Source organism: Battus philenor, unplaced genomic scaffold, assembly GCF_028537555.1.
Source record: "Battus philenor isolate CCGP_79_NKW_IND1 unplaced genomic scaffold, ilBatPhil1.0.hap1 SCAF_27, whole genome shotgun sequence".
Taxonomy (NCBI): domain Eukaryota; kingdom Metazoa; phylum Arthropoda; class Insecta; order Lepidoptera; family Papilionidae; genus Battus; species Battus philenor.
The window spans coordinates 5,542,640-5,559,998 of record NW_027181690.1 but is presented as its reverse complement, the minus strand read 5'-3'; the positions used below and the strand labels follow the sequence as shown (position 1 = coordinate 5,559,998).

At 31.8% G+C, this 17,359-nt stretch overlaps 1 protein-coding gene across 4 annotated transcripts in view; it reads right to left on the bottom strand.

Moving 5' to 3' along the window:
- Positions 1-5,162: 5,162 nt before the first annotated feature.
- The window catches only part of LOC137925462 (putative divalent cation/proton antiporter TMEM165), a 47,302-nt gene continuing 35,105 nt past the window's right edge, over positions 5,163-17,359 (bottom strand). For all 4 annotated transcript variants that reach the window (XM_068768908.1, XM_068768906.1, XM_068768907.1 and 1 more), the window contains 3 exons: positions 8,300-8,653; positions 5,750-6,023; positions 5,163-5,380 (listed from right to left, as the gene is read on the bottom strand). In XM_068768908.1, coding sequence (XP_068625009.1) covers positions 5,310-5,380; positions 5,750-6,023; positions 8,300-8,653 — 699 coding nt within the window. In that variant the 3' untranslated portion in view covers positions 5,163-5,309. The remainder of the gene's footprint in view (positions 5,381-5,749; positions 6,024-8,299; positions 8,654-17,359) is intronic.

Genomic DNA, 17,359 nt, shown 5'->3' with positions numbered 1-17,359 from the left:
CTATTTAGAAATAGTCTAATTCAAACGCGGTAGCGAGAAATTCCTCATAACCCTTTCACGACCACGGGGACACCGGTGTCCCAAGCAAAAATCATGGATTATTTTAATATTTACGTAACCATTGTAAATTATTTTTTTGTTTTAATATTTCGGAAAGTACCTTTTTATTATTTTTTACTGGCAATATAGGATAACTAACACCGTTTATTGTTTATCGTCATCGGAACGTTAGAGTTCTTTTGGCGCGAATGATCTGCTGTTTGGAATAAATAATTGATATTGTAAAAGCGCTTCTCAAGTTTTTACAGTGTCAAATTATCATTACCTGGTAAGTAAATTGTTATTCTAAATTTTCAGTAGTAATGTATTTATGTTGTATTCTGTCATGAATCGTTATAAAGATTATGGGACTCGGATGTCCCTGTCGGCGTAAAGGGATACTTTTTACGGGATTTGTTAACTTTTGGCCTGGTGATATACCAAAATGCTATCATTTTCTTAATCATATTTTTCTCAGAATATGTTTCGTAAGGGACGTGGAGTTTTTGAACTTCGAAAAAATAAAATTCTTCAAATTTTTGTGGGTGACAATAGCGATGAGGAAGATGACTTAGTGCTTGATGACGAAGACCAAAGACTTCTAGTACAGGATGATGACCAAGGGGTATTTGATGTCGAGGTTGAAGAAACAACGACTCTTCAACGGCAAGAATCACCTGAACCTTCAACGTCTCAAAAAACAATCCATCTAATCATCAACCAATCATCTAACAACAGGAATTGTTTTGCCGAGTATCACAAATAACTTGCCCTATTATATTTATATTATTCATAAACAAGTAAAAAAAGTACACTAAGTAACAAAAGTACATTATTTACAACAAAACAGACTTACCAACAAGTAAACCAAAATTTTGATGTTTAAGTAGAAAGTAACCCTTAGCGACCATAGGGACATATTTGTCCCATTAATTTCCAAAAAAAAGGTAAAACTTTTTTGAATTTTTAGTATAAATTATGTTTTTAGGATGCCTATTAATTCATTACATTTAGCTAAATTGATTAAATAAGGTACCGTAACCTTATGGTCCTGAAAGGGTTAAAAGGTATCATTAAAACAAAGAAGTATATACAATCATTTACATATTTAATTATGGATTTTACATAATACTTTCACATTTCTATTACATTTACAATATCAATAAAACCATAATTTCAGGACGTAGCTCGATGATGCTTTTTGTACTTGCAAAAAAAAAAAGTTTAATGGCGAACCTGCGAATGTTTACAATTTATTTAAAAAAAAATTAAAAATACATTACGTAATTTCGAATAATATAAAATAAATCCTTAAATTATTTCCAATAAAAGTAGTGCTCGAAGAATACAAGCGCAATATGACTTCGTTAACATTCGCCAAAACTTTCGCAATACCTTCGCAACTTTTAGACTATATTAAAAAAAAAAAAAAATTTTTTTATGGTGACACGATAACAAATATAATTTTAAACGGGTTTTATAGCGGAAGCTTAGGATTTTATTTAAGACCAATAATAACTTACGATAAAACCTAATAAATATGTATAATATATAGCCCAACGAAGTGACAAGATAAAGTCGCATTCCTCATTATGCGCAGAATAGATGGTCACTGAGATCTTAAGATTCTGAAGCGAAGACCGCGGACCAGCATACGCAGCCTAAGACGTCCACCCACAACGGAGACGACATTGTAAAAGTAATTGATTGCAGGGTTATTCTTTATATATGCTTCTAACTGGTACAATTGAATCTATAGGAGTAGACCACTATCAATAAATAAGTTTGTAAGCACCTCCGAACAACTATAACCATATAAACGTCGAACTTCTCAGCACTACATTGGCAGTGCACGGAAATTGGGTAGTACACGGAAACATCAAAATAATCCGATGAAAATTATATTTATTATCGTGTGTAAATTTCACGTAAATCAAAGTCATTAAGTGACAAGATTTTAAAATTTCTATAACGATTATATTAAGTTCTCCATTCAAAAATATAAAAATACATATCACAATATTATACATATATCGTTTTTTATTATCTGTGTCATTCGGACCTTAACACGCGACGTTAGATTCTAAAGTAGAATAAAAATAATAACATCTACGTGTTACAAAGCTTATAATTAACTTACATACAGAACTTACATTGTAATGTTACTTAAAGACATTTTTTGTCGGTAAATAAGGAATATAGTTACTCTAAGTATCGAATCTGCACGCGCACTGGTAAGGAAGACCTCATTTCGAAATGGGAAACTAAAACTTTAATGAGTAATAAAGAGCTAATGTATGAGATGGTTCAATCCTTTCACGTTACGTTATTTTTGATGGTTTATTTCAGTAAGTGCCTATATGCACCAACGTTAAAAAATTTCATACATCTGCAAGTTTAGGGCAATGAGACCCGCCACGGAATCCTGGTATATCTATGCCTTTGATTTGTTCTCCACACCCGTTATATACAGTAAAATATATTAACCTTCACTTCTTTCGCGTTAAGGACGCCGTTAATCATCAATATCCCTCGTAAACAAATTAGAAAAGTAATTTCACAATGACCAATTTAAGGCATACTTTCGAAAGCAGGCAAATAGAAATAAAATTCTTTTTGTTTTTTGCAATGTTTGCGTCCGTTACGATATCGGGTTGGAATATCGGAATTTGATATTAAGACAGTGAGCGAGACTATTTAAATTGACAACAATTTTAAATATGTTTTTAAAAAATTAAATACTTTTCTATAAATATTCCTCATTTCCCGCCAAAATCTTCAAGACATATTACAAAGTTATTACCTAGTTAACAACAATAAAACATAGACACTATGATTATCATTAATTTACAAAGTAATTAATACAAATGCACCTCTATAACAAATTAGATAGTAGCTATACTGGTTTAAATGGATAGCATTATTTAAATAATCGTGCTTTAATACAAACACAATTGTATTTCGCTTCAACATTTTTGAAACATTCGTGTAATAATTAAGATATCATTTTAATTGTATTATTTTTCCTATTTATATTCAAAAGGAAGCATCACAGACATTCAAACAGTTTTAACATTCATTACGTACATATATTAATTCTTAATCTCAATGAATTAATTCCAAAATTTAGCGCCATTACACCAGATTTATTTAAATCGTATAAAGACGTGACAGGACATAACACAGCGATAGAAGGGTTGACCGCTATGGCCTTAAGGTTTTGGAGAGATCTTAAAACTTCTGACGACTTTGTAAGTTGAAAAAACTGTTTCCAATCTGTTCTATTGGAACTGTAGGGAAGTCAGCATTGGACGTCCTATTGTTGAAATAATATTGATGATGTTTTGAAGATATATCACTGAACATTGCAAAAAATAATGATAACGCTATAAAAAATAAACAGGTTGGGTAAAACAATTATTTCGTTCGATAATGAATTAATAGGATAATAATCTGACATACATTATCATATTACACCGACGTGTTTTTATATCGCAATAGACACCTTGTTAATAAAAGGTCGTGAGGTGTTGCCAGATAAAAAGCTTACGGAAGCATTATTAATTAATTGTAGCGTGATACTGAAAAACCAAACGAATGTTTTTTTTGCCATAGCATTTTCTTTAATTATCGCTTTTGTCAAAAAAGTACAACATATATACTGAATGAATATATTCACAGAATATTCTTAATGGTAAATAATCGTGTAATGCTTAGTCATGTAGCAGTCTTTTTATCTGATTGTTAACCCATTTGCATCATAATCGTAAATATACTCTCAATTTTCCTGGTCACCGTCGGAGCATATATATACGCGGTTGCGTTCGGCGTGGAACCAAATTTTTCAGTAATAATAATAAATTCCTTAACAATATAAGACCCCATAGCAAGCTTAGATGCAATGATGGTTAGGTATTTCGCTTCTCTTTATTGGTAACTGAATTATTTTACAGTACAAAAATTGTAGCGGCTATTATCATTCCACATTTCAAATATTACTACAATGCATGTGTTTCCTAATTAATAACGCTGAAATGTGATTTTTTATTTTTATAAAACTTTGAACTAAAAATAAAAAAATAGGGAACGTGTCAAAAGAAATTTCATATTTACTTATAATGCAAATGGATTTATAATAATAGTCAAAAAATCAAATTGTCAATAGCGCAGATGCCAGACAATGGTATTTTGTTTAAAAATGTAACTTCGTAAAAATTCTAGAATTTTTTTGACTTTGGCAAGGTATATATAAACATTGTAACAGGTCATAAAAAAAATCCATTGAATTTGTCATAAAGAAAATATACACTGAAAGATTAATTTGTGATCTTTGCGTGAAATCTATTTAAACCGTGTGAAAGATTGCATAGTATTTATCAATTATAACAATTCGTCCAATAAATCTAGGTTAGCAATGTAAAATACATTATATCGTAAAAAATGCATTTACATCTTGAAAATTACACCAGTTTTAAATTAAAAAAAATTTTAGCAATTCTAAACATAATTTAGATAGATAAAACTCTAAATTGTTTTTCAAAGGATGCAAATAGGGAGATTGTCAGGATGGTTAAAATTACAGAAATGGAGTCAAAGAATGTAGTCCCCGAAGCAAACGCTTTGTATGTTGTCACTACAATACTTTAATTCTTAACACATTTATAAAAAAATATAACATTTACGATACAATTCTCTAAGGCCAACTGAAACAGTCAATGTAAAGAAATTTTATTATTGTTTGGCAAATCTGTTTTTATTTTTTTATTATTATGAATATGAGCGTATTACACAATATCATTCTTAAAACATTAATATTAAAATTTAGCAGACAAAACAGATTACAATTAAAACCGTTTCCTTAAAATATTCATAATCAAACTATTTCACATCGAATGCAACTGAAACAAGTCAGACGGAGTTCTCTTACACAGTTCCTGTTTTAATTTTAAAATTATAATTTAAGCATTATCATTTTAATAAAAAATGGCGTTACATTTCCTAAAGTAAATAAAATGCAGCTGTCACCATTTTTTACTAGGGTCATAACATTAAAAATCTCATAAAATATCAAAACAAAAACGTATGTTCCAAAAAATCTTCATTATTTTATTAACAAAACTTATTAATAAGCTTTGTGTTTCTATTATTAGACTAATGTAAATTCTAAATTTTAATATTGCATGAATGGTTTTTGAGATTTATAAAACATTGTACATTATTATTTTACATGTTGTCACTTAAAAATTAAGTAAAACCGTCTAAACGTCCAGTTATTCACCGGGACCGATGATCAAAGCACTTACCGCGAAGAAAAGGAACACTATGCCTCCGATAATCGTAACTAGAAAAGAAGAAAAACATAATTAATATAAATTGTATATCTATTCAATAAAAGAATGTTCTACTTGTCTCCTATTGTCTTTACGCTGTATCATCGATGGCCACTCTGTGACTTCACGATCGGTAAACTTAACAGTATAACTAATCAGGTCGACTTTGCAGGATACCTTAAACTTCCTTTCAAATAGTAACACCAGCGCAACCTCCATGCTTCAAGGCCCGGATAGACAGTCGGTAAAACATCGGACTCCCAATCTGAGCAAATTCTCAATGTAACCGCTTGACATAAACCTCCGAGTCCGAGACCAAATTTGATTTGCCAACAAAAATCTTTTTTTTTTTCAATAATTAATGGATTGTTTTAACTCACCAGTTCTTACTGAGATCTTCTGCGCGACCATCCTGCCGCCTATCACAGCTAGTCCCGTGCAAAGCGCGTGCCCGAGAGAACCTCCCACTACCACACCGACTGCGTTTTCTCTCGTCGCCAAAACGACCGTTGCCAACTGCGACCGGTCGCCCCATTCGGCAAGGAAAGTCAACGAAGCCGCTTGAAGCAATACTTTTAATATTGCATTACGTTTTCTCCTTCTGCTCTCTGCTTGACCCTGTTCTAACATATCCAAAGTTTCTTCTTTTTCATCCTGTAATCAATTTGTTCTTATTAATTCAAACAAAAACGAATCTCACAATTAGCGAAATATAGATGAAGGGTATATAATTCCGGAACGAGTAGTGGGGATAGGTTATCAAAAATTGTAAGCGGCCATCCATACTCGTAACTAGGATTTTACTGGCTGGTTAATTAACATCATGTCACAATGACATTGCACAGAAAATTTACATAATGTATATATAAGGTAAAAATATAACATCTTAATCTCTAAATATTAACTAAACGCGATAATGCATTACCATACGACTACATGCCAAGCGCAGTAATATTATTTAATAATGACTCGACATAATTACTGAAATAAAGAATTATTATCTCGTAATGTAACTCAAGATACGGAATAGACAGATAATATTCATAGGAATATAAACAAATGCAAACAATAATACGTAATGTAAAGGCATAACAATTAACTAAAACGTCTATGAGAAGCCCAGTCAGTTATAAAAATGGATAACTTAAAAAACGAAACAAGTGTCGGAAGGTACCTATTAGAAATATGATTAATTTATTTATGTCAATATAAACTCTGGCAGTAAAATACGATTCAAAACAAACAAGAGCGTCCCTAGTTATTTTTATTCGACTGATGGGGCTTTAGATAATGAACTATTCAAATGCTGAATTCCTTTATATACCGATTTTATATTATGAAGGCCTAAAAAGCAAGATTTTGAACAAAAAAGGTGATGTGGTCAGTGCAAAAAACGGAACGTAAAAAAGCTAAGCTAAAAGAAAAGAAACTAAGGTGTCATTCGTACTGCCAGGCATAATGACGTAAGATCACCCTCAGCGGTTCGGATTGTGTTGAGGGGCCCGCTTGGGGCTCCTCTTGCGTCTCAGGCACCTCCACTACAGGGGTTCGGGAGGGTCCGGAGCTTTCAGAATGGGCCGACGCAGCGGACACTGAACCTTCGGGCGAACTTGATCGTTTTGTAGACTCCTGTACATTTTTAATCTATGTCATTCTAATGATGCGTTCCATTTTCGTATAAATCGTTATAAAAATCCTTTTTACTAACAGTTAGACATAAACTTAGAGTAAAGAAGAAGATACTTGCAGAGCCAAAATTATACAAATTTAAAAATAAAAGGAATTCAACATTTGCACAACTACGAAAACATCTCTGTTATTGTTTTTATTTTATAAACAAAGATATTTATAAAAAAATTGTAAAAAATCTATCCAGATGGTCGGCCCTATTATTATATTTATCCCCCATTCTATATTTGTCTATTTATAATTAAATAGATTATATTAAATCAAGAAAAAAATGTTTCATAATTACAGTATCATATTTTCTATTTTTAATTGAAAATGGTCTTGAGATTTAAAGTTCACATTGACGTTGACTGTATTTTTTTAAGAGTTCCAAAGGAGTTTTGTGATAAATTTTAGACTTGTAACCTTGTTAAAAATAGTCTGGTATGTTATAGCAATTTCGGTAACACTATAATACAATTTCCGAATTGAACTTCAGAAGCCTACCCTGCGGGAAACAAGTCCGCGCCCATCTCCATCATATGACGATAGAGTACGATACCTGATAAATTTAATTAACTAACGAGAAATGCCTGTTCTAGACATGTGTGCTACGACAGCAAATACTAATTTGTACATAATTTACTGTTATAAAACCCTGGTTAGTTCTGACGGGTACAACTTGTTTTTTTTTATATTCAACGGTAATAAACTATTGGTATGAACCAATAGTTTAATACCGTGTGTGTGATATTATTAGAAAACACTCTACGACAACACATTGAGCTATTAATATCATAACGCGGATTTAATATTAATTATCGATAAGGCAATCGGTACTTATTAGTACAAAGGAATAACTATTTTAAATACTGTGTTTAAGCACATACAAATAATATATAGATCAATTGAATGTTTCATAGTCTAGTCAGAAACTAGATAACGCATCTTTTACTTTACATACGGACTCAAATTTGGGTCTAAACCCGAAATTTAAGATAACAATAGTAGAGGCGACAATAAAACAAAAGTTATATCTAGAGTGACGATGAACTGAACATTGTGTGAGTTTTGTTAATAATAAATACACATGTGCGATAAGCCGCATAGTTTCGTCTGCTATGCGTCTAATTGTTTATAACGGATCTTAGGTAAAGGATCATTGGCGAGAAATTAAATGTAAATTGAACACCCTTTACACTAAAATTTTACACAGCATAACAAAAATCGTACTACATGCCAAATATATATAAAACACACACCTGATCCTCTCTCCTCTTCAATTCGCTTTGCACCTCGTCTAACTCCTCTTGCCCCTCGTTAGGATCCATCTTCCACCCGTCCCTCAACATCTTCAACCCGAAGATCGCGAACAGCGCTGCGCTGATATAATGAGTGTACACCCTGGGTATAACAGTGGCCACCCATCCAAAAGCCGCGGAGAGTACAGTCATGAACACCAATGCGGAAATGGCGCCAGCGAACACCACTATCCGTGGATGCTTCATCGCCATGATGGCAGCGATAAAGAATGTCTTGTCACCGAGCTCAGAGACAACCACCACGGATAGAGATGCCAGGAATCCTTGCCAGAAGCTTCCCTGGACAGCAGCTCTCTATAAACCAAGAAACATATTATTACAATACAAGAATAGGTTATTATTTGGAATTAGGCTAAGTAATAGTAACAATAAAGATCTTATATATTAGCTGTTATTTTATATATTAATTGTAAAAAAAACGCAATTACATTTAATTTTGAATAAATAGATATTATTTTCGACAATTTGATACCAGCCATATATTTACGACTGGCTTTCGTTAAGTTTATTATTTTATATTTAAATACATCATCTATCAAGGGCAAAAAATAAATATTAGTGGAAACCTGTGAAAAGTAGAATAGTTATAATTTCCATTAAGGCCGAATTTTGGGGAACATTACTCGAATAAAGTATAAAAAACTGAGGGGTTAACATTAATATTATTTAGATTAAGGCAAATGAAGGTTTACAAAACCAAAATCTCTTGGGTTTTAAAATTGCCTGCCTTTTATTAAGTTTGATTGAAGTAAATCATTATGATATACAGATGCTTGTCGTGTAAAGGTGACTGTACACTCGAAACATGAAAAAGTGTAAGCCTACAGGAAATAACACATTTAAGTGGTTACAAAAAAAAACTGAACTTCATTTAACTTTATAAATAATCAATCGTTTGCGAAGTAAACAACATTCAGAATTGTAGCTAAAAATTTTGAAAACTTTATGTACCAATCCTCAAAATTTTATCCTAGTGTTGTACACAGTATTGAACGAGTATGAAAAAATGGATGGTAAAACCATTGAACTACGTAAAAGCCTAATTAAGAGTATGATCATACAAATGTTTACTTGGGTTGGGTCACTTTCGCTTCTACCACGAAATTATTGACACCCAATTGTCTGTGGGTAACATAACAATATATTTCGAGCTACCGGGCTATTAATATTGGGCTGTAAAATTCACAAACAAATCAAATTTTCAAATCTAAAGATTCTTAAATAATGTTGAATATGTCAAGTGTCTCATTTGCATCAGTCTAACTTCGTTGTCCACTTTGTTGCAAATTGGCCAATACCATCAGAAAACAATTTCACAATGGTTTTCATAACTGAACAAAAACTGAATAAACCGTAAAATTGGGGGACATTTTTTTGCGGAAGTCCGTAATCTAAGATTTTTATGTAATGACAGTTTTAACATTATCGACATCTAGAAACAAATTTTAATACACGGCCCCGAGAACATAACCTATATTTTTCTTTAATAAAGAAGATTTATCTACAACTATCATTTGTCACATTTACCTTGTATTCATTAGTCGCGATTATTCTCAATGCCATGAAATATTATAAAGTTAATCACAATAAGCAAACAATACGGACTTGGCCTGAATTGTTGTTTAATTTGCAATACAAAGATAGTTAATGTTTATTGAAAACAGTAGTTAAAAGTGGACAATTTTCTATCTACTCACGAAGGCTTAATATTCTTATAGTCTATAAACCTATGAACTCTAAACCTTCGTTATTTTATGTAAGCTGAAAATATCTCTTCGCCTGCTTACAGTTATTCATGCTACTATTAAGTTAAACTCATAGTGACATCGGCAGGACCTTTCAGCCGTTAGATACCCATCCCTCGACGTAGGCCTCCCCGACAGATTTTCTATAAGACCGACTGGAACTGGCCTGCACATAGTGTGTTGTGACAACTTTAACAGGGTCTTTTGTCTACCTAATGGGTGGACACACTACTCTGTGCTTTTTTTGTCCGTGGTCCACTACAGAACTTTAGGGCTCCAGCGGCCATTCGTTCTGCAATGGGGTCTGCCAACCACCACTTCAATCTGCCAATCTGCTCGACTACATCGGTAACTGTCGTACGTCTACAGATCTCTTAATTGCTATATCGACCTCGTAAAAAAATCTGAACAATGTGGGGAAACTCTGTGCTTTTACAAAATAACGATGGTCTCGCGTTCAGCTCTTTCGCTATTAGTAACTCCGTATTGACGTTGATAAGGTAAACGTACTACGTGCACGTCATGTCATGTAACAAACTAATTTACAAACTAAAGTTGCATTATAACTTAAGGTATATAACCTTTGTGAATTATATTTGTTATAAGATAGCCTGCACAAAAACATTTATTATAAGTTTACTGTGTTGTATATATTCCTTATTTATCAACCTTAACTGCTCAAAAATATATTAATAACGCATTCCCAGCCATTGACGTCAATTTCACACATTATAAATTCTATTTTTGATTGCCGCTAACGTTCTTTCTAGTCATATTAAAATTTATTCCTTTCTACCGCTGACGGAATATCTTTTTAATATTTTGAATTAAATGCGAATGATTGGTTATAGCTGTGAAAGCTTTAGAGGGTTTCATTAGAAATAATAAATAAGGTATATAAAAAAATCGGTATAATTAATTATTGTTTATATGCCTGCAGATTTTATTTTGAGTGTTTCATGTCTTGTCGCTTTTCAATAGAAAAAAAAATATTTAAAACGTTTTTCAGTAATCACTATATAAGGGGACTGTAAATAGGTGTAAAGTTTTAAAGGTTTTTGCTGATATTAAAACAAACCACAAACAAATTCGTAAAAACAACACCATTATGATAAGAAAATCATGGACTCGTCATTATATTACACAAACTAATATTGATAAAAAAGAAGTAAGACCTTATAACCTTCCTTGTAATTTTTATAAGATCGTCTGGGTAGTCTAAACACGAACAAAAATTTATAAGAAAAAGTGTTACTTTCCACAAAATCAATTAGATGTTATTATTAGACAATAAATATAATGATGTAGTTATAATCGATGTTAATTGGTTTAAGTGTAAGTCTATTAAAACCATTTTATTGCAAAAGAAAAACTTAATTAATTCACTGCAACATCATTACTAAATTTTAATAATTCGTTTGCAAATCAGATGTTTAGTTTCGCGTGCCTTAGGACTGTTAACTAAATAAAATCAAAACGGTTACGTTTAATTAATCTAGTTTTACTTAAATATCCGATAAACGCATAATCGGAAACCCGCATGAAAATATCCGCATAAATATTTACATACTTCTTCTGCTAAGGATTTCTCTGTAATATTGAATCAGGAATGAGACATGTCATCAGATCAAGAGCAATGGACGAGTCACGAGGAGTGCCGACAAGCAAAAGTAGCAATGACTTTAGTAACACCGTAATAATATTTACATTTAATGTATGTCTACATCATGTTAACTTTTTAGTTTAGACATTTTATGCACGGCTATAAACAGATATTTTTACAATTTTCTCTATAATTTGTCTATATTTTCTTTCAATAAATAAATATTCAATAATAAATTAACAACACTTTTAGCGATGAGAATTTTTATTTATGGAATATTTGATAATAAACCAACTATGCAAATTATGAAATATTACGCAAATATCATTTATTTCAATGAGCAAGAAGAAGACGATTAATGACACGACCACAAGCAAGGCGACACAGTAACATATACTTCGGTTATTTTTTCCATTGATTCGGAAATCATTCTAATCATAAGGTTTAAGTTTCTTTTCATTAAGGTTTCGTTGAATAAAATATTATTTAGTTAACATACACTAAAAGACAAAACGAAGTAACAATGTATCTCATTTTAAAATAAATTGATATGTAAGTCATTCAACGAAAAGATAAAAGTCGCAATTTCACTAAATTAATTCTAAATACTCTACAGTTAAGCGTGTGACACAGTGTTTAGTCCACATTTACGAATTTAGTCAAACACACACAAAATTTTCATTTTTGAAGAAATAAAATTCAATTAAAAATGTTACTTAAAATGATGCCCATTTTCAAACGATAACATACATATTCGTAACGATATACATATGGTAAAAGTTTTTATAGAATATTTTATAATGAACTAACCGCCGCAAATTAGAAGTCAATATTTCCCAAAAATATGAAATATATCTATTTATTATCAAAACATAGTATACAAAATGGAATCTTTATTTCCCATAGTCACGACGTAACGTGAGAACTAGCGATTTCATTGTTTTTTTTACAAGTTTTCTTATACATTGCAGTATGCATAATGAAAAAATACCTAACTTACCTTTGAAACTTTCCAAATTTGAGCAATGTGTTTTTTATTTGTTCACCGTGAACTTTCCGAAAATTTCCGCTTCATCGTTAAGGAAAGAAAACCTGATTCCGCATGCTACGGATTGCACTATGAGATGGTTCTCAAACGCTCAATATTGAATTAAACCTTTCAAACCATACATTTAACTGTTTAGGTAAAAATAATATTCATTTTATTTTTTATTAAAAACTTAATCATTATCATTGCAACCGTAGGTCGTTCAGAGCTGGATATAGGTCTCCTCGTGGATTTCCAATAGGACTCATTGAAAGCGACTTGCATCTTCTTCCAACTAGAGTCACAAGCTGGTCTTTTTGGTGGATGTACTACGCGGCGGTCCATTGTCTTCACTAGCGAAATTTACGGTCCCAATAGACATCTGTTCTGTACGCTATATGGGCTGCTGCCATTTACCAATGTCTGTTACTTTTGTTCGTCTATGTATCTCATTGCACTTTATTCGATCTCGTTAGAGAAATACAGTACATACCATGTTTCGTTTTATTGGTTTTTGCACATGGAAAATACTTAATCTGAATCAATTAATGATTTACTTATGGCTATAAAAGTAGTTGCATTGAATATTTATTTTTAAGAACTACTTTGGTTCTTATTATATTATTCAAGCACAGACGTTGCTGATATAACTTTATCTCCCGATGTTTAGAAGGTAATGCTTTACGATAAAATATAACGAACACTTAAAAAGGGCGAATGTGTTTTTTGTTCCACATTTGACCATGCTTCACTATCACGAATCTAATTATCACCATTTTATTGTAGAAAGAGTGTCAAACGCTGTTTTAACCTGACGATAAACAAAGTAATTAATTCACCTTTAAAACTAGCTCTGTGTGTATACATTCTTTACTCTGTAGGCAAATAAAGATAAGAAAATCAATGAGAATTCGCGTTTATTCACACAGCACAGTTTAATTATCTATAATATACAGTTTGTATATATATAATATTCAAAAGATATGAATGCGTCGACACACTTTAGCGTTTATTTAACTCGGAGATTATTTGTCAAAAAGATTTTTATCAAGGTATTTACTTTATCTTATTCAAGTGCCAATTTTGATCTCTCTACGAAAAGGCTATTCTTTCAAGAATTATTAACATTTTACTGCAAGTTCATTTCGCACCAAACTTTTGTTAGACGCATTTTAATGAAAAATCCTGTTGTCATGTCATCCTAAGACATAAGATATCACGGCTACGTCACCCTTCAACCGGAACATTATAAAGTCATTTACTATGTATATCTGAAAGTCGTGAAAGTGTAGATTTTTTAACCTAAAAGCCAAGGTGGTTGGTTTATTTTTAAATAAAGGATTTATTTTGCCTCTCATATTTCTTCGTCGCATTGACTTGTTCGTTATCTTTTATATGTAAATTAGGAAAAATGTCATTATCAATTCGAAATTCACTTAATAAAACTATATCGAACGTTGAGTGAAATTATAAAATTATCAACAATTAAACAAAAAAAATATTCGCAGGTAGTTTGTACTGTGGATTTGTGTATTTAATAATGTTACTGTCTGTACTTTGGATAATTTACAGAGATCACTTGTATATGATATGAAAAAAAATCGAGAAAAATCCTATTTGATACAAACTAGAAACAAATTTTACTCCCTCTGTAACAGCATCCTATTAAAATATTAGGAGGACCAGAAAGTAATGCCATTTTCTTAAGTTAAATTCACACGACTACATTTTTAACAAGTTTTTATTTCTAACCAAAAATATATTCACCTTCGTTATCAACAACCTTTTGCCATCTAGTATACAAATTTTCAACGCCAGAGCGGTAAAAATTTATCGGTTTTTTTGTAAAATGTGTCGACAGAGATGACATTACATTCCGGTCCCCCTAATACATTGCTACGAAGAGAAGAGGCATACAGTTTGTTAAGAAAAATAAAACGTATTTTTTAATTTCATAAAAATATTTATTTAAAATCAATAACAAATCTATTTTTGCTAAGAAAACAAAAATATTGACTGAGAGCAAATATGAAAGATGAATATTTTTAACTGAAATAATATTTTGTGTATATAGTACGCCCATTTATATCCGATTCGCGAGTCTTGACAAAGCTGTAGAAGCTAATAAAACGTCTGACTTTAATTAGATATAAAGACGGCATCTTATAAGAAATTTACCACCGTAAGTCATGTTTTTTTTTTCCCATTATTGCAAGTGACCTTTAAAAAAATTAAACCGATTAATTTTCTGAAAATTTTCAATTTTTTTTTTTGTTCAGATTATACCTAAAACTGTTTGCATGAAGACAAACACATTTTGAATATTAAACACCCTGTGTTTTATAGTCCGTACTAACGATTCGCTTCTAATTCTGTTTTTAATTTATATTGCCGGAAATATATACCACTGTATAACAATTTTTTGGCACTCATCTTTATATTAGCGATTAATGAATTAAACCGGTTTTCAGTGCAACGCTATCTAAGGGTTCTTTGACGCCGTGACGTTTACACAGAGTACGTTTTAGAAAGTGCCCTTTCACTCGTAATCTAGGAATGTTCACCTACAATCTTATAAAGTCGCGTCAAGTTTAAATTTATCCAAGTCTACAGTTATTCATAACATAATCCAATTTGAACGAAACTAAAATTAAAGTTAAAGGCTCTATAGTGGCCTCAGCAACTTAAATTCATTGCTACGAAGGTTCTAAACGTGCTCTGGTGGTAGATTGTGATTACTTCAAAAAATTTGTTATTTAGTAGTTAATAGTAATTTTCTGTTTATTATCATTTAAAAATTGTTACACATAGCTCAACGAATTGACAACTTGTTGGTTCAGTGGCCATGCCACATAGCGCGCAGGACAAATGGGCACTAGGCCCAGCAAGCGCAGCGGAGGACGTCCATTCAAAACGTCTTTTTCCACCTATTGAAAATCTATATCCAGAAGTGAATGTCCTAAGGTTGAAATGACGATAATGATAAAAAAAATCTTGTACAATGTAATATATTTCTACGACTTTTTGTTAAAACTTTTTAATTTTATTATATGATAACCGAGAGGCCTTATACGCCAGTTTAAAAGTGCACTTTAAATAATGGAAACAAAAACTTTCAGTTCTGATGTTATAAGTTCATTAAAGAACAATAACAAACTACTTAACTAATGTGATAATCTCTTAAAATTTCAAACTAGGTTTATCGATGAATTTGAAGACGTCATAACTAATAAAAAAACGAGGTTAATGTCCTGTGAGAACAGAGCAAACATGTTGAACAGGATTTTATATGACAAAACCTTACATAACGGCGCACTGATTGAATCCGCAACTGCATCAAATGCTTAGTTTTATCCGTTCTTTATTTATTTTCAATATTAGGTTTATCGGAGAGTAATTTTGCATAAGTCCCGTTCATTTTTGTCTGTGAGATCGTATGGTATAGTATCGTTTCAACCCATAGACACCCACTACAAGGCAAAGAGCTCCAACAAAAGATATTAATGGAGGATATAACAAAATCGCCTCGGTCTGCAGGCGGATTGGCGACCGTAATCTGGTGTTGGTACGCAGAGAGCGCCACTGCAGTCGACTGTAGTAGAAATCCTATATTATTACTGCACATAGTGTGAATTATATAAGATTGTATCCCAGGAATCGAACTGAAGACCTGCGATCGTACGTCACAGACCGTTAGGCTATCACTATTCAAATCCCACAGATAATTTCATTAAATTATGAGGTTTAAGGAATTTGTAATTGTGCTGCTAAACACAAAACTCGAAAACGGCTTGAACTAATTGACTAATTTAATTTTCAAATTTTTATTCACAACGAAGAATTCAATGAGAAAAAAATATGCAAAGAATACGAAAATAATTGTAAAAACAACACTTTTTTTACAATACAATACTGCTGCAGTGTGCGAAATTAAAAAAAAAACTTATTTTTCACGTAACCTCATAAAATACGTTTTGATTTTTTATTTTTTTATTGGACTACGACAGACTAATAACTTTTGAAATTATGAAGTCCGTCAAGGCGAGTAAAGTAATTAAAAATAAATAATATTTTTCTAATGTTTGTAGTAAGTAGCTAGCCAAATCCAGAAAAGGTAAGGTTTTTCGCAAGGTTAACGAATCAGTTGCGAAATTATTTCTTATTCAATAAACATTCGTAAATTCTAAATGTAACTTTTCAGGTCTAGTCAGACATATTCATCTTTCCGACTGGTATCGTTTTGGGAGACTAACAACGTTAGGTAATGATGCGCTAGACGGAAAAGAAAGCGTGTCCCTGGCAGACAATCGAAGAATTGTTAAACAGTCTTAAGCAACATTGGTCGAATCCAAGGAAATTTGCAATAGATTGGTAAAAGTAAACATTGTAGGCATAATAAATTTAAAAAAAACCAAAGCTTAAACTTGTGCACATACTGGTTCAACGAATAAAAAATAGTTTTTTATGAAAGTTCAAAAGGTAGTGGCTTTCCCTAAAAATACTTCTGAAATTTTATATGTGTTGGAATTATTTGTCATTTTCTAAATCTGACAAATCGTGGCACCGATGGCGGTTAGGGCCGAAGTTTTCTCGAGTGACGATCGCGAGCCAGTAAATGCAACATA